This window comes from Dasypus novemcinctus, chromosome 2, assembly GCF_030445035.2.
Source record: "Dasypus novemcinctus isolate mDasNov1 chromosome 2, mDasNov1.1.hap2, whole genome shotgun sequence".
Lineage (NCBI taxonomy): Eukaryota > Metazoa > Chordata > Mammalia > Cingulata > Dasypodidae > Dasypus > Dasypus novemcinctus.
Genome location: NC_080674.1, coordinates 120,755,975 through 120,780,199, shown reverse-complemented (window position 1 = coordinate 120,780,199; position 24,225 = coordinate 120,755,975). Strand labels below are relative to the sequence as shown.

Here is a 24,225-nt window from a genome sequence, read left to right as displayed (position 1 = left end):
CTCTTGATTATCATTTTCTAAGTGATTGTGATTAGTTTTACATGCAGAATCCTGAGTTGTAACCATATTTGTCATAGAATTACTTTAAAGGACATACTTCTTCCTTATAGGAACAAAAATTCAGCAACAACTGGCCAAAATACATAACAATGTAAAGAGACTTCAGCATCAGTTACAAGATGTGAAGCCTACACCTGATTGTAAGTAAATTTAAATTCTATATTTTCTTACGTATTAATATTTTCTGTTGTTCTTTGGGACAATTTATACTTTATAAAATAAAATGTTTGTTTTTCTATTTGGCATAAATGGAGCTAGACCCTACTTTATTGGGTGGAGATTAGCAAGGAAATGTTGAAGAACTCTAATACCTGGCATTTATGTAGTCTCTTTACTATTAAAATGCTTTCAAATCCTTGTAAACTAGGAGATAGGCAGAAAAATATTAGTGTAATTTATAGGACGGAGAATCTGATGACTGGCAAGGTTAAAATTCAGCTAAATTAAGAGGAAAACAAACTGATTTTCCTGATTCATAGTGCAGTGCTTTTTCCTTCACCTTATTTGCTTTTTGAAATAATTGCCTTTCAGAGGCATTTCAAATACATAAGGAAAAGGGGACTTATTCCTTAAATAGTATTGGGGCAAATGCTAGTCATATGGGGAAAAAAAACAAAACAAAATTGTATCCCTATCTCCCTCCATATACAAACATTGATTCCTAAAGGAGCAAAGCAATATAGTAGAGTGATAAGATGTATGGACTTAAGAATTAGACAGATGTCAGGTTGAATACTGTCTCTGCCATTTATTAGTTGTGTGATTTTGGGCAAGTTACTTGATGTCACGGAGCTTCTATTTCCTCAGCTTTAAAATGGAGATTATTATAGGACGTCTGTTATGGGGTTGCTGGGGTGTACATATAAAGTTCTTGGTGTAGTGCTTATAACATAGAAGCACAAAAAAGGTCAACTGTTACTATTATTATATTCAATAAATTATTTAATATAATTTCTAATAAATATTTATAATTAACTTATTAAATAAGTGAAACCATAAATATACTAGAAGAGAATGCAGGTTAACATTTTAATAATCTTTATTATATGCTTTTTGAAACATTCACTTTTTTATCATTTTTAAATGATTTTTTTAACAAATCAATTTTATTGATACATATCAATAAAGCATACAGTTCATCCAATGTGGACAAATCAGTAATATCTGTTATAATTACATAGTTGTGCATTTGTCACTTCAAATCATTATTAGAGCATTTTCACTACTTCAATAATATAAAGATAAACAAAAAACAGACAAGAAAATTCTTTACCACTCAATCTCTCTCTGTTTCCTGTGCTGTACATAGCTGCTACTTCTGGCTATTCTTGCACAATTATTTTTTTATTTATTGAGCAGTTTTATTGAGATATAGTTACATACCATTCAATCTAAAGTGTATAATCAAGGGCTTTTAGTATAATCACAATGTTGTGTATTCATCATCACAAAAAATTTTTCAAATTATTTTTTAAGAATGACAAAGATCAGAAATTAGAGACAGACATATTTGACTATTTAAAAAACACACCTCAAACCATAAAGCAAGGTTGAAAGACAAATTAGGAAAAATATTAGCAATATATAAGATACTTATAAGGATAATTTCCATAATATAACATGTCCAATTAGAGAGACAAAGGTGAATAACCTAATAAAAAATGGATGCAGGTTATACAATGTACTTCATAGCAAAAGAAATACAAAAGCCATATGAAAACATGCTTAGGCTTAACAATGATCACAAAAATATCAATTAAATCATTTTTTCCCATCATTTTGGAAATGGTTAAAAGATAAATAGGAAGGAGGTTCTCTTAGGCACTGTTTGGAACTGTAAGCTGGTAGAACCTTTTTAAAGTATAATCTGACATTAAGAATATACTGTAAAGTGGGCATACTTACTGATTTAGCATTTCAAGTTTTATTAACTTACCCTCTAAAAATACTTAGATAAGCATGCAAAATATTTATTCAAGGATATTCACTGCAGCATTGTGTACATTTAAAGGTTTATTGATTGGAGAATTGATTAAATGACTTAGCATAGATTTAGACAATGAAATACCATATAGCCATAAAAAGAATGAGGTAGTACTATATAGCTATATTCCTTTGGAAAGTTAACCACAACATTTTGTTAAGTAAAAACTGCAAGTCACAAAACAGTATATATAGTATGAAACAATTTTTATACAACATAATAATAATGAAATATATACACAGAAAAATTTTCAATAACTAAAATCAGCTTTTGAGTACAATTTTCTTATCCTTTAGGCTAAGAAATGTTTTAAATTAGGAGAACATTTCATTTTTTATAGCCATAATAAAATATAACATAAAATAATTTTTCCATGTTTTTTAACAGTTGTTGAAAAGCTCAGAGAAATGATGGAAGAAATTGAAAATGCAATTAACACCTTTAAAGAAGAGCAGAGGTTGATGTATGTTTGAAATTTACATTAATATAAGATTACTGACCTTTTTCTATAACTCTCCTCTAAGTTGCTATATACAGTTATTATGTATTTAATATGAATCGTACAGAAAAGTAATTTAATATCTTTCTTCTGTTTTCAATTTTAGACCCTTTTCATGTTTAAAATCTCAAATGAGAATTTAAAAGGTGGTATTTTTCTGAGGAAATTCTTTTAAGGCTTATATTAATAGATGTTAATAAAGTATAGTGTAAAATTTGGACATCATTACACTGTAATTTGTAATAGGTTAGAAATCTAGTAAAGGAAAGAAGAGAACATAAGAGAAGTTTAATTTATATATGACTCTCAGAAGAAAATAAAATCATCCAGTAACCTTGATAAATTTGGGTATAAACCTTAAGACATTAGGTTGTCATTTGCTAAAATTTCTTTTAAAACTTTCTCAGAAAACATTTTTTTATTTGTAAAACATTTGATTTTCAGAAAGTCATTGAATCAAGCAGGTTTTCCATTGGTACTATACTTCATTTATTTATTTATTTTTAAGATTTTTATTTATTTCTCTCCCCTTACCCCTCCACTGTTGTCTGCTCTCTGTGTCCATTCACTGTGTGTTCTTCTGTGTCCACTTGCATTCTCGTCAGCGGCACCGGGCATCTTTGTCTCTTTTTGTTGTTCATCTTGCTGCGTCAGCTCTCCGTGTGTGTGGTGCCATTCCTGGGCAGGGTGCTCTTTTTTCGCATGGGGCGGCTCTCCATGCGGGGTGCACTCCTTGCACATGGGCCTCCTCTACATGGGGGGCACTCCTGCATGGCATGGCACTCCTTGTGTGCATCAGCACTGCACATGGGCCAGCTCACCACACGGGTCAGGAGGCCCTGGGTCTGAACTCTGGACCTCCTATATGGTAGGTGGATGCTCTATCATTTGAGCCATATCCATTTCCTATAATACTTCATTTATACATTATCATCCAGAAAACTCCTTATGAGGAATTGTGCATTTAAATGACACTACCTTAAAAGTAACTTTCTTTTGTGGAAAGCACTCTAAAATATATTCCTCCTCATTAACTATAATATACGTAACATAATTTAGCCATTTTATAATGGCTCAAGGGTTATAAGGATAAATGTTACACTAGTCTCCAATACAGTAGTTCTCTTGGGCAGTTGATAGTATTTGACATGACTGGCCACTACTTTATTTTCTCTACTCTATTCATTCAGAATCAATTGTCAGATTTATCTTATTGATATTATACTTACATGAAGTAGCCATCTTCTCCCCTTTTTTCCTCCTAGTCTTCTAATATGCTATTTGAATCTGCTATAAACTGAGAAAGCAGATAACAAAATTTAACACTGTCTAAATCTACACCATTCAATATAGTGGCCACTAGCTACATCTGACTATTAAATACATTTAAACTAGTATAAAAATAAATAAATAAAACTTCAATTCCTCATTCATGCTAGCCACATTTCAAGTGCTCAATAGCCACATGTGACTAGTGGCCATATTAGAAAGCACAGATATAGGACATTTCCATTCTCAAAGAATTCCCTTGGATAATGCTGGTCTAAATATTAATAAATGAGTTCTGAAGGGTTCTTCCATTTAAAATACATTTATTTTATAGTATTTTTCCTATACTTAGCTGTTTTGGCCACATCTGGGGGCTTTTGCAGCTTTCTGGGTTCTACATAGTTATTTATGTATAGTGTTATTTTTTCTGTTTGGCAGAATTTTCTAGAAATTTCCTCCATTTGTGAGAATTTTCTGGAAGAAATAAAGTATGATAAGTTTGGATACTAAATGAAGGAAATGTGTGACGTGAAATACTATTCCAAGTCTAGAGAAAGGCATGGATTCAAAAATAGAGATGTTGGAAGCAAAGACTCCTAAGGAGATTAAACATGTTGTCACAACTTACTGATTTATTGTGGTCATGCATCACAAAATCATGAGCTGTGTTATAATATAACTTGATAAAGTACCTACTGCAGTTGGTCAATTATTTAATATAAATTAGAGATGATCCAAGATTATCCTTACAATTATAACAGTCTCTTTCATTTGCTATCTTTTCTGGAACCAGAGAGAAAGTAATGGAATTATAGGTGGCATTCTAGGTATTGTGTCCTGGAGGTAAATCTGTGGGATTAGGTCATTCATGTGAACATCACTGGAAAATATACGTAACAGAAGAGAAGTTTAAGACTGCCATTGGACCAGAGAAAATAGGTACCAAGCAAAAGAGTATTAAGAGATAAAGAAGAAAAGTTATGCCAGGATAGATTGTTGAAATGTGGGGAAACTAGTGGTGAATTTTAAATTTAATATGGAGAACAAGGAAATATAATTAGAGGAAATAAGTCACAGCAATGGATACGAAGATAATGATAACTACTTTAAACTCAGTCAAGTAATAAAATTGGAATACTAGTAAAGTTAAAGCAGCTTTTAAAAATATCTCACCCACTGTTACACAGTGTAGAGGAAAAGAGAAAACATTGTATTGAGAAAGGTGGATTGGCAAAGCTTTTACCATTCATCACTTATCAACTAGGATCACCACTTTGCATTGAATAGACAAGCCTAGAACTAAGACCTTTTCAGTTGTTGTTCCTTGCATTAGGAAGTGGATAAGTCCGGGAGCTCAGAATGTTGCCATTCTTTTCAACAAACATACTCCAAACAGTTAATAATCATAAGACACTGTACAACATAAGGAAAAGTCATTCGGAGTCAGTGGCAGCAGTCCATTCTTCCTCCAAATATTTCAGATCTTTTCATCTCTCTCTACTGCACCTGCCACCACCACCATCGCTCATCTGGACTTCTGGAATAGTTCCGAACTGGTCTCCATGATTCCATTCTTATTTCTCTCCAGTTCCACATGCCACTCAGTAGCTAGTCATCGTAAAACATACATTGAATAATGTGACCCTCCTGGCTCAGAATCCTTTGGTGGCCTGCATGACCTGACCCTTGTGTAACTCTTCCACCTCTTTTATGCTCATTTACTTATCTTTATCCATTATGCTTCAGCCATAGTAACTTCTTATAGTGTCTCAAACTCACCTAACTTTTTCTACCTTACAAACTTTGACCTTTGTTTACTATTGAACCCCCCTTTATTTACTTAGCTAATTACTTCTCATCTTTCAGTTCTCAGCACTCCTTTGTAAGGGTTTCAGAGAAGCCTTCTGTGATCCCCAAATCCTCTGTTTCTCAGAGATTCCTATATTTTTCTTCATAGCTCTCATTATAATTTGCATGTAGTTAAACCCCAAACAGTGACAATATTGTGTATTTAATGCCTGTCTCTCCCACTAGACTATGATGGCAGAGGCCATGTTTATTTTCCTTACCACTATATTCCCAGGACTTAGTACAGTGCTTGGCACATAGTAGGTACTCAATAAATATTTAAATTAATGAATGCATGCAGTAACTTTCTATATCTACATAATTTCATCAACATCCTGAAACTAGTAAAAAAAATAAGACTGAAGCAAGCAAATATTTAAGAATAAAGGCTGGGTTAGGACAGCTGAGAGGTTAAAAAGGAGAAAAGAGGAGACCTCAGCAGGAGAAAGAAATAGAACATAGGAAAGGGGATGGGATGGGATGGAAAAGATGATGTGAAAAGTGTCAAGAGTAGTTAAATTTGAGGAAAAATGAAAAGTTAATATGGACTGGTTTGTACTTTATCATTCAAACTTTATTTTTAAAATTTTAGATATGAAGAACTTATTAAAGAAGAAAAAACAACTAATAATGAGTTGTGTGCCATATCAAGAAAAATGGACACATGGGCTGTGGGTAATTCAGAAACAGAGAAACCTTTCAGAGCAATGTCAAGCAAAGTTCCTATAGACAAAGTAACACCAAATACTCTTCCAGAAGAAGTGATAGAGTTTGAAAAATTCCTTCAGCAAACAGGAGGACGACAAGGAGGCTGGGATGATTATGATCACCAGAATTTTGTAAAAGTGAGAAACAAACATAAAGGAAGGCCAACATTTATGGGAGAAGTTCTAGAGCACCTTCCTGGAAGAACACAGGATGACGTTCAACAGCATGAAAGGTGGTATCAAAAATTTCTGGCTCTAGAAGAAAGAAAAAAAGAGGTAATCCTAAAAGATTAACAGCTATTGTTCATTTTATGTTTCTATGCTGTAGGCACTGTTCTAAACTCTTAAACATACCATTAACTTTACAACTATACCATGAGATATTTTTATTTTTTCTCCCATTTTATGTAAATTGAAACTGAGGCATAGAGAGGTTAAGTAATTTACCTAAATAATGGGACTACCTCATTTGTACTTCCTCAAGGCCAAACATTTATCCCCCAATAAATAATACAGTCAGCCAGAAAATTTCTGATTGTGGGCAAGCCCAAAATGTGTGTAATTCAGATCTACTCAGACTTGGGAAAAAAATCATCTTACCAGGAAAGACCACATTGTTTTGAAAAACAATCTCACAAATACTTTGTATATATCTCTTTTACCATGTGCTATAGCATATTCTGTATTCTATTATTTATACACGTTATCTCACCTACAGTAGTGCTACTTAAAATGTAGTCCCTGAACAAAATTTTGGTTGACAAACTGTTACTGGTCCACAGTAAGATAAGATCAGTGTGCTAGAATCAACTACCCAGGAAGCACACTATTTGGTTCAGTTGACATTTGTTCACAGAAAACTTTTTCAATGAAAGAAACAGTGCACTGATTTACATTCTCGCAGGATTTCCTTATAGTGTTACGAACTGGCACTTTGAGTAGCACAATGTACTAGATGGCATTTGGTATTGTTTTAATCATCCATGGTTCCCCATCACATTCCTTGCATATAGTACATGTCACAAGGATTTCTTTAATCAATTAATGTTGACTGAATAATGTACCATGAGGAAATATTATGAAATAAGTGTTAAAATCTTGGTGGTGGGGGAGTAATTCAGTGGATGCATTCTTTAAGAGACAGAGAAGGCAGTTAGAATTTTTAAAAAATATATATGCCCCTATATAATGCTACTGAGCTATTTTATTTTTAAATTATTTTATGTTTTCACACTTATGAAGCACTATGTGCCAGGCACTGGCTCATTTAGTCTTAACAACAACTCTATGAGAAAGATACTTCCTATTACTTTACAGATGAGCAAGTTTAGCAGCTCATCTAAATCATACCTTATAAATGGCAAAGCCAGAGTCTGGTCCCAAATAGTCTGGTTTCAGAGGCCATGCTCTTAACCACCCTGCTTTTGAATCCTTTTTTGATATCTGACCAGAGGACTGTCATTCAGAAAGTACCCAATGCCTAAAAAGAGGATTTTGAAGCATGAGTGAGGTGATTAGAGCAAAGGGATATTGCCTATGAAAGTGAAAGAGCAGGTAAAGAGAAGGAGGAGTCTATGAGAGGTACAGTCCTTGTGAGCCTGGAGATTTAGAGAGGAAAAGGAAGGACAAAAGAATAAAAGCAACCATTATTCAGTATTTTAAAAGATAGCTTAAAAAAATACAGTAAATTTTTTTTCAAAACAGAAATAGAAAAAAATTGCATTAGTTTAAAAAATAACACCTTTAAAACCTAAGCAACCAGCATCCTCCTGCAATCCATATTCTTTCTAGAAAGATAAATTTGAGGTTATACTTTTTAAAATTTTTATTGAGATTTCCTTGAATGCCAGGAGCTAATAAAAATGAACAAAAAGAGACTCCACTCATCTCCCAGTCTTTGCACATTGTCTCTGTGCTGGGCCAGCCTTAACACTGAGCCTAAAGAACTGCCTGTGGTAAAGGTCTAGATTCTTCTCAGGTTCTTTTGAGCATAAATCTTGCTGTACTAACATACATGGCCTTATAAATACCCCTGTATGCATGAACTCTCCAAATACCTAATTTTCCCTAGGAAATTTTCCACAGCCTTTCTCCTGGGCCCCAGGAATTATTTTATGTCTCGGCCAGAATATTTTGCCCCAGATGGCTGTGGTTTGATTGTTTTCTGCCAGCATTTTAGTGACCATGCCAGCCACATTTCCATCCAAAATGAATTCAGGGACAGGTGAATATAAGCACCTTGAATCAGTCCTTCAGGCAGTCCCCAGACATGCTGGAATAAACAGACATACACGCCAATCTAGGAATTTGTGGTGCTCTGCTCCCTTTGGAACCTGGAACCAGGGACTCACATTGGGAACAGGAGCTGCCACTGTGCTGATAAGAAGGGAGTAGGGAAAGGGCTAGTAAAAACGTCATGAGGGACATGAGACTTCCAGGGAAGATGGTGCAGTATTAAGCTCCAGGACTTAGTCCTTACACCAAAACAACTATTAAACAGACAGAAACTGTCTGAAACAACTATTTGAAACTCCAGAGGCCAGAAAAACACTGTTCAGCACCCAGGGGAGAGTGGAAGAGGCTAATAAATTATGGTAAAGAACCACAATTTATTCTGCATGGCAGCTACCAGTGCCCATTCCCCACTCTTTGGCATGCCACCACAGGGTCTAGTCCCTGGTTAGCTGATGCTAACAGAAATGGACATAAAAATCCTCTTCCCCAAGAATAAGGGTATGTATGGCCTATCACTGATCATGGTTTTTGACTAGAGAACTTGGATTGCTGGGCCTGGGCTCTGAAGGCAACTTGTTTCAACCCACTGCAGACAAAAGTGGTGGCAGCCATGGTTTCAACCTTGCCCTGGACAGAGGCAGCAGGAGCCTATGTTTCAGCCATCCCCCAATGGGTGAAGATGATAGAGATTTAAAGACACAGGGGTTGGGAAACGGACTTTGGCCCAGTGGTTAGGGCGTCCGTCTACCATATGGGAGGTCCGCGGTTCAAACCCCGGGCCTCCTTGACCCGTGTGGAGCTGGCCATGCGCAGTGCTGATGCGCGCAAGGAGTGCCGTGCCACGCAAGGGTGTCCCCCGCGTGAGGGAGCCCCACGCGCAAGGAGTGCGCCCGTGAGGAAAAGCCGCCCAGCGTGAAAAGAAAGAGCAGCCTGCCCAGGAATGGCGCTGCCCACACTTCCTGTACTGCTGACGACAACAGATGCGGACAAAGAAACAAGACGCAGCAAATACGCACCGAGAACAGACAACCGGGGGAGGGGGGGAAATTAAATAAATAAATAAATCTTTAAAAAAAAATAAATAAAAAAAAATAAAGACACAGGGGCTTTCTCAAAGCTGAAGGGCTGCATTTGCTGTGCAGGCCAGGAAAGTTCAGTTTTTGGGTGCCACCTCCACAGGGCACTTTGGAGCCATTATACACACCCTTCGTGGATCCCTGTTTGGCCAGGAATTGGAATTGGGAAAGTCCTTCCCTGGGGTGACACTCCTGCCAGAATTTGCTTCTAGACAAAAGCAGCTTAAGACAATGAAAGGAGTATGAAAAACTATATAGAAAGACAGTCTGGGACAAGGGCCTGCCAGCTTCTGATACCCTGGAAAGGGAGGTTTGTCCTCTGGGCAAGGGGGGAGACTACCAAGCTCCTGTAAATAGGGGAAGTCCAAAACAACCAGCAGCCAAAAACCCAGGACAAAACAGATGCCCCATAAGACAGGGAAAACCCTGCATAGTGTATTCTCTTTGAGCAGGAAGACTGATAGGAAGGCTGAAGCTCAAGAAAATCTCTGTCTTATCACCAGCTGTTTTAAATTCCAGGGAGTAAATAGCTAACATTTTAAAATATTACAACATTCAGTGTGCAGTGAAAGTAAAGAAGCAGGAAATGATGGTTCATCCAAAGAAAGAGGATAAAAATACAGAAAACACCAAGTAAGAAGGTAAGAAAATGGACATACCAAAGACAAAGTCTAAAAAATTTATCTTAAAAATGCTTCAGGAGATGAAGGAAATTATAGCGAAAGAAGTACAGGATATCAAGAAAACAATGAATGAGTAATATGGGAATATAAGTAAAGAGAGAGAATTTTTAAAAACGAACCAAACAGGAGTTGAAGACCACAATAACTGAAATGAAAAATGCCCAGGAGGGTTTCAAGAGGAGAATGGAGCTGGCAGAAGAAAGAATCAGTGACTGTGAAGACAAGATGCCTGACTTGAGTCAGGCTGAGAAGCAGAACAAAAAAAGACATTAAAAGCAAAAACTCCCTATGACAGCTATGGAATACCATCAGGGCACCAATATATGTGCTATGGAAGCCACAAAAGAGAAAAGAGAAAGGGGCAGAAGGAATAGCCAAAGAAATAACAAAAGAACTTCCCACACTTACCTAAAGATGTGAATATGGATATCCAAGAAGCTCAGAGAAAACTGAACAGGATAAACATGATGAAAAATATACCCCAATATATATTAATTACACTGTCAAATGCAAAAGAAGAGGAGAGAGTTTGGACAGCTGCAAGAGAAAAGCAACATATTACATACAAGGGAATCCCAATTAGGTTGAGTGCCAATTTCTCATCAGAAACCATGTATGCAAGAAGGTAGTGGGTTGCAATACTTAAAGTGCTGAAGGAAAACAACCGCAGCCAAGAATTTTACATGTGGCAAGACTTTCAAAAATAAAGGAGAGACTAAGACAGTCTCAGATAAAAGCTGAAGGAATACATCACCACTAGACCTGCCTTACAAGCAGTGCTAAAGGAGTACTTCAGACTGAAAGGAAAGGACACTAGACAGTGGTTCAAAGCAGCATAAAGATATAAGGACTATGGTAAAGGCAACCATTTGGGTAATTATAAATGCCAATATTATTGAATTGTTTAGTATGTAACTCCATTCTTACTTCCTACAGGTACTAAAATATAAATGTATAAAAAGTAATGATAAATCTAGGCTTTGGGGCATACAAAGTACAAAGGTATCAGTGGTAACAAGTACAGAAAACAGGTATGGGGACAGAAGGGTATAGGAAAAGTATATGTGCATACTATTGAAGTTAAGTTATTATGAAACCAAATATAATTGTTATATTTACAGAATGTTAAATTTTACCTTTATGATAACTATAAAGAAAATAGAAGAAAAATATATCCAGATAGAAATGAGAAGGTGCTCAACATGGTGTAACACAAGAAAGCAAATAAATACAAAAGTAGGCTTTAATGGAATTAAGGGACAAAAAAGGTGTAAGACTGACATAGGCAAAATGGCAAAAGAAAGTCCTGTATTATCATTAGTGACTTTAAATGTAAATGGATTAAACTCTCCAATCAAAAGGCAGAGATTGGTAGAATGAAAACATACATGACCCAACTATATGCAGACTGCAAGAGACTCACCTTAAAGTCAAAGATGGGTAGGCTGGTGGTGAAAGGATGGGAAAAAAATATAGCATACACGTAGTAATCCAAAGATAACTGAGGTGGCTATACTAATATTGGATAAAGTTAAAACACTTATGAGGGTCAAAGATGGTCATTACATACTGATAAAGGGGGCAATTTAACAGGAAGGTATTACAATTATAAATATATATGCGCCTAACGGCAGAGCCCAAATTATAGGAATCAAATACTGATAAATTTGAAGAGAGAAATTGACAGTTTTACATTAATAATAGGAGCTCTAAGATACCACTTAAAAAATGGATAGAACATCTAGTCAAAAGATAAATAAATATAGGACTTGAATGATACACTAAACCAACTAGACCTAGCAGACACATATATAGAACACTGTACCCAACGAAAACAGAATACACCTTCTTAAGTGTGCATGGCTCATTCTCCAGGATACATCATACTTTTGGTCACAAAAAAAGTCTCAATAAATTCAAATATATTGAAATTGTACAATGTATATTCTCTGACCTTAATGGAATAAAGCTAGAAATCAATAACAAAGGGAGAAAGGAAAAATTCACAAATACGTGGAAATTAAACAAAATACTCTTAAACAACCAATGGGTTAAAAAGGGAATCAGAGGCAATATCAGAAAATATCTTGAGATGAATGAAAATGGAAATACAGAATTCTAAAACCTATGGGGTGCAGCAAAGGCTGTGGTGAAAGGAAATGTAGCTCTAAATGTTTACATTAAAAAAGAAGAAACAGGAGCAGATGTGGCTCAAGCAGTTGAGCATCTGCTTCCCATGTGGGAGGTCCCAGGTTTCGTTCCTGGCACCTCCTAAAAGAAAAACAAAAAACCAACAACAAGCAAACAAATGAAAAGACCAACTCAGGGGAGCCATCGTGGCTCAGTGGCTGAGTGCTGGCTTCCCATATACAAGATTCCAGGTTCAATCCCCAGCCCCAGTACCTCACAAAAAGATTTCAAATCAAAGACCTAAACTCAAAACGGGAAGAACTAGAAAAAGAAGAGCAAATTAAACCCAAAACAATCAGAAGAAAGGAACTAACAAAAATTAAAGGAGAGATAAATTAAATAGAAAACCGAAAAAGCCGTAATGATGGAATATCAACAAAGCTAAAAGTTGGTTCATTGAAAAGATCACCAAGCCTTTAGCTAAACTGACGAAAAAAAGAAAGGATATAAATAACAAAAATTGGAAATGTGAAGGGGATATTACTATGGACCCCACTGAAATTAAAAAAAAAATACATATGGAAACTCTGAACAACTGTATGCCAACAAATTAGATAACCTAGATGAGATGAGATGGACAAATTCTTAGTAACACAAATCACCTACATTAACTCAAGAAGAAACAAGGTCTCAACAGACCATTAAAGGGATTGAACCAGTAATTCTCCCAACAAAGAAAAGCCCAGAACCATATGATTTGACAGGGGAATTCTACCAAACATTCCAAGAAGACTTAACTCCAGTTCTGCTCAAATCTTCCAAAAAATTGAAGAGAAAGGAACACTCCCTAACGCATTCTATGAAACCATCTCATTCATACCAAAGCCAGATAAAGATACCACAAGGAAAGAAAACTACAGACTAATATGTCTTATGAATATAGATGCAAAAATCCTCAAGAAAATACTAGCAAACCAAATCCAACAACTTATTAAAAGAACCACAATTAAGTGGGATTTATCCCTATTAGACAAGATTGTTTTAACATAAGATAATCAGTTAAGTAATATACCACATTAATAGAATCAAGGGGGGAAAATGATCACCTCGATACAGAAAAGGCATTTGTCAATTCTGATAAAATTTCTTGATAAAAACACTTAGAACTCGAGGAATAGAAGGAAACTTTCTCAACACAATAAAGGGCTTATAAGAAAAGACCACAGCTAACATCCTATTTAATGCTAAAAGAGTGAAAACTTCCTCTCTAAGATGAGGAAAAAGACACAGATGCCCACTGGCACCACATTATTCTCTATTGTACTGGAAGTGCTTGCCAGAGCAGTTAGGTAAGAAAAAGAAATAAAAAGCATCCAAATTGGAAAAGAAGAAGGAAAATTTCCCCTATTTGCAGATGATATAATCCTATATTCAGAAAATCCTGAAAAATCCACAACATAGCTCCTAGAGCAAATAAATGAATCTAGGAAAGTGGTGGGTACAAGATCAGCACCCCAAAGTCAGTAGTGTTTTCTATATACAAGCAATGAACAATTGGAACAAGATATCAAGAAAAAATTCCATTCACAATAGCAACTAAAATAATCAGATATCTAGGAATAAATCTAATCAAGGATATAAAGGGCTTATACACAGAAAACCACAAAACACTACTGAAAGAAATTAAAGAAGGCCTACATAAATGGAAAGATATTCTGTATTCAAGGACTGGAAGACTAAATGTCATCAAGATGTCAATTCTACCCAAAATAATTTATAATTTCAATGAAATCCCAATAAAAATTCTAACAGCCTTCTTTACAGAAATGGAAAAGCCAATCATCACATTTATGTGGAAGGATAAGGAGCCCTGAATAGCTAAAGCCAGTCTATTGAAAAAGGAAAATGAAGTTGAAGGACTCACACTTCCCAATCTTAAAACTTATTACAAAGCCACAGTAATCAAAACATCATGGGGGGGAAGTGGACTTGACCCAATGGATAGGGCATCCGCCTACCACATGGGAGGTCCACGGTTCAAACCCGGGACCTCCTTGACCCGTGTGGAGCTGGCCCATGTGCGGTGCTGATGCGCGCAAGGAGTGCCCTGTCATGCAGGGTGTCCCCTGCGTAGGGGAGCCCTACACGCAAGGAGTGCACCCCGTAAAGAGAGCCGCCCAGCACAAAAGAAAGTGCAGCCTGCCCAAGAATGGCACCTTACAGAGAGCTGACACAGCAGGATGACGCAACATAAAGAAACAGATTCCTGGTGCTGCTGCTAAGGATAGAAGCAGTCACAGAGGAACGCACGGCGAGTGGACACAGAGAGCAGACAACTGGGGGGGGAGGAGGAAGGATGGAGGGGGGAGGGGAGGGAAGGGGGGAGGGGAAGGGAAGGGCAGGGAGAGAAATAAAAAATAAATATTTAAAAAAAAAAACCATCATGGGGAAGCAGATGTGGCTCAACTAATAGAGCGTCCATCTACCATATGGAGGAGGGTCCAGGGTTCAGTCCCCAGAGCCTCCTGACCCATGTGGTAAGCTGGCCCACGCGCTGCACTGATGTGCACAAGTAGTGCCGTGCCATGCAGGGGCTCTCTCATATAGGGGTGCCCCACGCACAAGGAATGCGCCCCGCAAGAAGAGCCGTCCATGTGTAAAAAGTGCAGCCCACCCAGGAGTGGTGCCACACAAGAGAGCTGACGCAGCACTATGATGTAACAAAGAAGAGACGCAGTTTCGCAGTACTGCAGGATAATGCAAGCGGACACAGAAGAACACACAGCAAATTGACACAGAGAACAGACAATGGGGGGAAAGGGAGAGAAATAAATCTTTAAAAAAAAAAGAGGAGTGGGAGTTGATTGTGAAAAGGGCTCTCATTAAAAAAAAAAAAAGCACATCGTGGTACTGGCACAAGAACATAAATAGCCCAGCTGAATAGAATTGAGAGCTCAGAAAACCCTCACATTTATGGCCAACTGATTTTTGACTAGGTAGCAAAGCCTACTAAATTGGCAAAGAATAGTATCTTCAACAAATGGTCCTGGGAAAACTGGATCTCCATTTGCAAAAAAAAGAAGGACCCCTATCTTAAACCATATACAAAAATCAACTCAAAATGGACCAAAGACAGATTTTAATGGCACAGACGGATTATAATGAAGCACTAGCTAGCAATGCATTTGTAAAAAGCCTTTGACCAAAAGGGGGAAATACTAAATACAAAGAATTTTTATGACTAAGAGATTTCAAAGCAAGTTGGGAGTTCATTCTAGAGGTTATGCTTATGCACATCTTACAAGGATCTCACTGACTGCTACAGCAAACAGGGCCTCAAGCAGGGGGCATCAGAGACATCTAGACTCTACAGGCAGGGCAGACAACCCCAGGAATTAGGAACCCTGTCAGTGGGCCTTATCTTGGTGTATCCCCCCGAAGTATTGGAATTGGATTCATTTATAATTTTCCTACACATGTTTCTTACACCCCTTTTATTTGAACCTATAATTAGTACTATACCCATTAAATATATGTTCCAGAGATGGAAATCTTCTGGCTGTCCATATGCTGGTTGAGCCCTGTATCTCAGCAGAGTTGCAGCCAATACCTACCCTTGAATTTATCAGACTGACCCAGGACAACTAACAAAAGGATGATGATGGACAACATTCATCCCCCAAAACAGAGATTACCTACAACTGCAAGCAAGACAGTTCCTCCTACCTGCCCCATGGGATCTAAGCCCCCTCTCAATCAAAAGAAGAGTGGGACTCACCGTCTCCAAATCCTCAAGATTGAGGAATGCAACTATAGACTAAAGTAGACATTATTTATTATTCTAGTATAGAAGAACCTGTAGCATTGATATAAATGCTACGGTCACCAGAGGTTCTGAGGGGAGGAAGAGGGAAGAATGTGCATTTTTTGGACATTAGAATTTTTCTGCCTGACATTGTAATGACGGCTACAGGCCATTATACATTTTGTCAAAACCTATAAAATTTTAGGGTGCAAAGTGTAAACCATAATGTAAACTATAGACCGTGGTAATAAGTAGCAATACTTTAATGTGTTCACCATTTGTAACAAATGTACCACACTATTTAAAAATGTTTTTAATGGGGAAAAGTGGGAGAGGGGGAGGGGGTGAAGTATATGGGAGTCCCCTATATTTCTGATGTAACATTTATATACTCTAAAGCTTCTTTAAAAATAATAATAGAAGTGGATATCCCACATGGGAGGTTCCAAGTGCAGTTCCTGGTATCTCCTGAAAAAAACAAAAAGAAACAACAAGCAAACAAATGAAAAAACAGCCAAAGGAAGCTGATGTGGCTCGGTGGTTGAGTGCCAGCTTCCTGCATGTGAGGTCCTGGGTTCAATCCCCGGCCCCTGGTACCTCAAAAATAATAATATCATAATAGTAATAATAAAGAGAGTTTTTTAAAAAAATGGCTCAAAGAGCTAGAACTATCAAACTCCTAGAAGAAAACATAAAGAAGCATTTTCAGGACCTTGTGTTAGATAGTGGTTTCTTAGACTTTACACCCAATGCATAAGCAACAAAAGAAAAAATAGATAATGGGACCTCAACACAATTAAAAACTTTTGTGCCTCAAAAGACTTTATCATGAAGGTAAATTACAATCTACACAGAGGGAGAAAATATTTGGAAACCAACATATCTGATAAATGTTTAATGGCCAGAATACATAAAGAAACCCTCCACCTTAACAACAAAAAGACAAACAACCCAATTTTAAAATAGGGGAAAGATTTGAACAGACATCTCTCCAAATAAGATATAAAAACATCTAGAAAGCATATGAAAAGATGCTCAACATCATTAGCCATAAGGGAAATGCAAATCAAAACCATACTGGGATACCATTTCACACCCATTAGAATGGGTACTATTAAAAAAACAAAATAACATGTTGGAAGGGATGTGGAGAAATAGGGACACTAGTCCCATTCTTGGTGGCGCGTAAAATGGTGCAGCCACTGTGGAAGACAGTGTGGTGGTTCCTTAGAAAGGTAAGTATAGAACTTCATATAACCAGGCAATGCCACTTATAGGTATATACCCAAAAGATCTGAAGGCAGGAGCTTGAACGGATATTTGCACACAAGTGTTCAAAGCAGTATTATTCACAATTGCCAAAAGATGGAAGCAACCCAAGTGGATTAATGGATAAATAAAATGTGGTATTTACATGCAATGGAATATTATTCAGTCATAAATAGGAATGAAGTCCTGATACATGTGACAACATGGATGAACGTTGAAGACATCTTGAGTGAAATAAGCCAGACATGAAAGGACAAATATTGTATGATCTCAGTGATTGAAACAATTAGAATAAGCAAACCTGCAGAGTCAGATTCTAGAATATAGGTTATCAGGGGATAAGGTGGAGATAGGAATCGGAAGTTAAAGCTTAAAATGTACATGGTTCCTCTTTGGCATGATGGTAGTGTTTTGGTAATGGATGTTGGTGACAGCTTGTCTATCAAAATCAGTATACCAGAAATGGGTTGGCTTTTTACAATGGGGATTTATTAGCTTACCCTTACAGTTCTGAGGATGTGAAAACATCCAGATCAAGGCATCATCAGGTGATGCTTTCTTCCCAAGGACCAGCTGCTGGCAATCCTGGTCTCCTCTGTCACATGGCAAGGCCCATGGTGGCATCTGCTGGTCTCACCCTTCTCTTCCAGGTTTCATTGCTTTCAACTTCTGGCTTCTGTGGCTTTCTCTCTCTCCCTCCCTCTGAATTACATTCTCTTATAAAGGTCTCTAGTAATGAAGATTTAGCCCTTAACTTAAGTAACCTAATCAAAAGATCCTACCCACAATAGGTTTACACTCACAGGAATCGATAAGCTTTAACTACATGAATTCTGGGGTCCATATAACCCCAAACCATCACAGAAACAGAATAAAAAAAATTTTTTAAGTCCCTGGAACTACACTACACAAACATGGACTTTAATTAATAGTACAATTATAAAAATTTGCTATCATCAATTCCAACACATGTTGCACAATAATGCAAGGTGTCTGTGGTAGGGTGATATACGGGAAGCCGATGTTTGATGCATGATTGTTCTGTAAACCCACAACTTCTCTAATAAAGGGGGGAAAAAAACGAACAACAACAACAAAGGCTTTCCTAACATTTTTAAGTTGCCCTTTGCTTTATTCGGTCTTTGCTTGATTGCTGTAAACCTTTGACTATTTTCCAGAATTCTGAGAAAATTTATTCTGAGAATTTCTACTTATTTTTCAATGTTTCTATGGGATTTTACTATACCATCATGCTGATGTCACTCTTGCTTTATTTTAATATAGTTTTGCTGATTTAAACATAATTTTTTGTTACTCCTTTTTTAATCATTTAGTCTATTCAGAATTGGAAAAGTAAAAAGCAACAAAAAAAGGAAATTTTCAAGTTAAAGGAAAAGGCAGATGATATGCCTATGCTTTTTCATAATAAACAAGAAGATAATCAAAAGCAAAAGGAAGAACAAAGAAACAAACAAAAACTGGCAGTTGAAGCTTGGAAAAAACAGAAGAGAATAGAAATCTCAATGAAACACACTTCTCAGTTAAAAGAAGAAGAAGAAAAAGAGAAAAAGCAACAGAAGGAGCGCCAACGCCAATTTAAACTAAAAGTACTACTAGAAAGTTACACCCAACAGAAGAAAGAACAGGAAGAATTTCTGAGGCTTGAAAAGGAACTAAGGGAAAAGGCAGAAAAGGCAGAAAAAAGAAAAACTGTTGCTGATGAAATTTCCAGGTTTCAAGAAAGAGTGAGTATATATTTTTCCTAAATAATTTTTAAGTGCTATACATGAAAGTATTACTTCAGAATCATGTTCAGCAAAATTTTATAACTGCTTTTTATATTGGTCCTGTACAGCCTGATAGCATTAGTTTACCAAAATGAGCAAGCCATATTCCCTAATTTCTAGTAGTTTATATTAGTGGGAAATACAGACGTGCAAGTAGGAGTTTAAGTATAATGTGGTAAATAGTGTGTCACTGAAGTCTGGACAGAATAGTACTTTTTTTGTTTTCAAAGGAAGCTTATGCAATTACAGGGGTCAAAGAGGAAGTGATCCTTGCTGTGGAGTCTTAAAGGAGAAGTAAGGATAAGGAAAGGGGAAATCTTCCTAGCAGAGAACAGTGGGTTTTGTGGGGGAAACTAAGGACTTAAATCTCATCTATCAAAAGCAAAGGAGTTTTAGACTGGACCATAAGCAAATCCCTAAAAGAAAGTGATTCAGAAAGGATATGCATGTATTACATTCATATTTAGAGAAAATAAAGCTATTAGCTTTTGTTAGAAGGTTAATATTGGGGAAGTATTGATATTTAAGAAAACTTAATTTTACTTGCAAACAATCAAACTTTGGACAAAATTCTAGTTAAATTTTTACTTTCTTGGTGGTATATGTTTTTTAGGATTTACATAAACTTGAATTGAAAATTCTAGATAGACAAGCAAAGGAAGATAAAAAGGCAGAAAAACAAAGACGACTGTCAAAATTAAAAGAAAAGGTAGTTTTTATTGACATTTTTATTATTGTCATAATTACCTGATTTATCAATATACAGACATCAAACCCATATTCTTAATATACAGCTTTATTCCTGCACCATCTCCTTTAAATTTCATTCTTATTTAATTTTTTACATATTAGGAAGCATAGCTTAGTGCAATTTATGGAACTATTGGTTGAATTCTAATATTTCATATTATAAGCAACTCTTTTTCTCTCACCCTAAATTATTTCTCTTCCTTCTCACCATCCTTTTCTTCATTCTTGCGATATGAGTGTCTGTTTTAGACCTATGGCAGCTATGTGCATTGCTTAATCTCACTGGTAATACTCAGAACTAATGATGTTTTTGATCCTCATGGATAAAGTACAGTACTTACAGGTGGTTATTTATCCTAAATTTATTATTTGACTACATCACTTTCATGCTTAGTTGCATTAAATTTGCCTTATAATATGAATAGAAAAAATTAGAAATAGAACTAGAAAAATACACTAAATAACAGTTTATTAACAGAGTGATGTAGTCTAGATTTTGTAGCTCATTTTAGCTGTATAAAAGAGCATAGTAATAATAAGTTCACTGTCTACAAGGTTAACAGTTTCATTACTGTTTAGCTCATATAAAAATTATTTCTTAAAACTGCTTTCTTTTACAAAGGATCTTACTCATTTTGTTCTGATTATAGGTTGAAAACAATGTTAGTAGAGATCCCTCTCGGCTTTATAAACCTACCAAAGGTTGGGAAGAGCGGACCAAAAAGATAGGACCAACATGCTCTGGGCCACTTCTACATATCCCACATAGGTAAAGAAACATTAGAATGGGTGTTCATACTATAATAGTTTAATTAACTGCACATTTATATATGTTAATTTTTTTTTTTGCCATTTCTGACTGTATATTTTACAATAAAAGCTTGGAAAAACAAATCTATCTATATACATATATATATTTAAGATATTTAAACTACTTAAATCTGTTTGGATTTTTTGTTTGTTTTCTATTAATATATGTTTACAATTTCTCTTCTCTTTTTTTCCTTAGGGCTATTCCAACCTGGAGACAAAGAGTATAGAGAAGAATATGAGATAATGAAATTGGTAGTCAGTAGATGAGAATGTTAGCATATTCAATTATACCAGGAAATAGAGTAACTAACCATATTCTTTAAATATCACTAGCCCAATCAGATTGATTATTAATTGTATTACATATGAATTGACAGGTATTACGTTCCATGCTAGCTTTGTCATTAACGTTTCCTGTTCGGTCTAAAGACAGTATTTACTATTTAACTCATGTTGGGCTGTTATTGATACCAGATGTTATTTAAATGAGTTTATGTTTCATTTATATGCACAGAACATTTTGAAGATATTTTGTTTTTGTCATGGCATAAAATAAATTGGGACATAAAGTGACATTTTTTAAACCAAAATTTTGTAACTTTTAAAGTTTGGAGGTAAGTTGGCTTGAATAACAGAAATGTAAAGCTTTTTGTTGTTGTTCCTAGTTATGTAATAATAAGATAGTACTTTTTCTAAGTTCAACAAATTGGTAGTTTGGCAGTTAACTACATATTTGTGTAATAAACATTTCGTATTTGTTTGAAGCATGTTTTGTTTTAATATAGAGAATATTTATTTTTAAAATATGCCTCTTGCCTCACATACCTTACTAATTATATATTATTGATAATAATCTTTTTTGCTTTCTTCAGTTATTCCAAATTTCCCTTCAGCCTTCCTGGACTTCACACATTTATAAACTTTTCATGTCATTTACCTCTTCTGGCTGATGCAATTTTGTTTTCTGCTTGTTTTCTTCAAAATATAAAAATTCTTTGTTCTGCAACATTATAAGAAATAAGCTAGCTTTAGAATACTATAATTTCTCTTGATGGCATTTAAAGTGGTGTAGAATTGTTAAATTAATATCCATTTGGTCAGAAGGGTTAATTTAAAAATACAGTTTTTGTACCTACAAATACAACTTAATTCAACTTAACTTTTCATATAAAATCCTATTCACTGACTTTAATTAGTTCCCTTCTGATAGGAAAAGTACCATATACATAATAAATATACGAAAATTGTTTCTTATAACTTTCACCTTAGAGTATCTTTATTTCTAATTTGATAATTTTAAGTTAAATAATGTTGTTAGAAATTTGCTGTTAGTAGTGGTCAAAGCCTTTTCTTATTTCATAGTTAATATTCAGAGTAGATTGCTTCCAAATTTTGGAAGCTGAACTCTGATAAAATTATTAATGCAGAATGAGAGAACTGACATAAAACATTCTTGATCAGGAATGCCCATTTATTTATTTTATTTGTTCTCTATAACTTTTTTAAATGATTTGAAGCAGTTTAGAAAATATAGAACAGGACATCAGAGTTTAAAAACAGAACCAAACAGCTACAAGATACAGAAACATAAATTTTTTGTGTGTTACTTTCTAACATGTTGCTTTTTGTTACACATATATGCAGCTTTCAATTTCTGGGCATCTAAGGTAAGCATACTGTGTGATGTGATTCTTATGGCTTTTGGTTTTGTTTTCAGTTTGATTTTTTAATGAAAAAGCATGGAAGTTCCTCTGAAGAAATTAGTCTAACTGAATCTGAAATAAATGAGGAATTGATTATATGGGTCCTTTATATAAGATATTAGAGAAACATAATTGATACAATGTTTTCATTATGGCTCATAAGAGACATGTCAAATAAGCATGCGCCAACATTCCCATACTTTGAAGGCTTGAGATATTCTTAATTAATCATGTAGAGTAACATTCTATGTGGGGGTTAGATTCTGTAGATAAAAAAAATTTTTATGGTCACAGTCACCCCCAAAAGCCCTTCACTTACCTAAGGGATATATTATCTTTCAATGAGTCCAACGTAAGTTTCTCCTCCCCAGTTGGATTAGATTGCTGGTTCTTGAGCTGTAAATCAAATGAAATACTTGATTTCCCTTTAATGGCTATTTGAATAGGACTGTATTTCCTGAACATGTATAAATTGTGCATACTAGACTCTATTAAGTTAAATTTGTATTATATGATTCTACTTTGAGTACCTTCAAGTATTTGCCAATGTGTGAGAGAGAGAAAAATCTTAATTATAATAGGGTGAAAAAACTCCTTTAGACTACATATATCTGAAAGGCAAGGACTGTGGCCCCCATATCTGTACAGAAGCACCAACACCCATACTGGACAGTTTAATGCAATATTTATTAAAGATATATAGGTAGAACTATGAATAAGTAGTTACTAGTACCTAGAATTATGGAAGGCACTTAGGAGTGCTGAATAAGTATAATTCCAGATCAAAGGGTTCCTTTTTTAAGAAATGCGTTTTCTCTCTCTTTTTTTTTTAAAGAAATGCATTTTCTAAGAAAACCAACAATTAAAATTATATCCAAACTTCTTATGTGGCTGAAACAACTTAAATCTTTTTTTTTATTTCTTTCTAAAAAAGCATGTTCAATTTTTAGTTGAAATTATTTTGCAGTTGCAAATTGATGCACCATTTAAAAATTTTTGCTTTTATGCTGGATGGCACATTGACTCAAGCAGAGTAAAATCTGTAAGACGTGTGAAAGAAAATGATGCAGTCATATATATATATACACACATGTATGTATATGTTATGTATGTACGCGTACATACACGTGCATATATGTATGAGATTCCTCGTATTTCTAAAGAACAGGAAAGTCCTTAAACTTCTGCAGTGTCGATACTTAATAAGTATCTCCACCTTTGATTTGTAGCTTTGATTTCCTTATCCATTCAGCTAAAAGCTGTAACCTTCCAAAAATGTCTTACCAAATTTATAGCAACCCATCCGTGTTTTCGGAGACGATCTATCCCCAAGTTCTTTGGAACCATGATTTCCTCAAAGCGAACTTGAAGCTGTTGACCTTGTGCTCACTCCCAAATATCGAACGTGGAAGGATTTGTGGGCTGAACTTTACAAAGACTGGGAGGCGTTTCAAAACCTTTGCGGCTTGGAGTATAAAAGGTTGGTCGTACGCTACCTAGGGATAAATCTGAGAAAGTGCTGCATGACGCTTTCCATTAGGCGCACTTTTAGTCCCACTAGGGAGCCTGGACCTAACGCGCGCCTCCGTCCCCGCCTCTGCCGGATG

The 24,225-nt window shown here is 35.6% G+C and overlaps 1 protein-coding gene and 1 long non-coding RNA gene across 3 annotated transcripts in view; one reads left to right on the top strand and one right to left on the bottom strand.

Annotated features, from left to right (window-relative positions):
- Positions 1-21,679, top strand: part of CCDC112 (coiled-coil domain containing 112) — a 55,132-nt gene extending 33,453 nt beyond the window's left edge. Inside the window, exons 4-10 of one of the 2 annotated variants that reach the window (XM_004485125.5) lie at positions 111-200; positions 2,432-2,507; positions 6,253-6,643; positions 18,900-19,310; positions 19,966-20,061; positions 20,753-20,871; positions 21,112-21,679. In XM_004485125.5, coding sequence (XP_004485182.2) covers positions 111-200; positions 2,432-2,507; positions 6,253-6,643; positions 18,900-19,310; positions 19,966-20,061; positions 20,753-20,871; positions 21,112-21,142 — 1,214 coding nt within the window. In that variant the 3' untranslated portion in view covers positions 21,143-21,679. The remainder of the gene's footprint in view (positions 1-110; positions 201-2,431; positions 2,508-6,252; positions 6,644-18,899; positions 19,311-19,965; positions 20,062-20,752; positions 20,872-21,111) is intronic. The other variant, XM_058277224.2, reaches the window with a different exon arrangement.
- On the bottom strand, positions 20,050-24,216 carry LOC105746976 (uncharacterized). Its single transcript, XR_001119171.3, has 4 exons — positions 23,903-24,216; positions 22,938-23,014; positions 21,853-21,915; positions 20,050-21,123 (listed from the first exon to the last, which is right to left on the bottom strand). It is a non-coding gene; the product is annotated as an uncharacterized lncRNA (long non-coding RNA).
- Between the last annotated feature and the right edge of the window lie 9 nt (positions 24,217-24,225).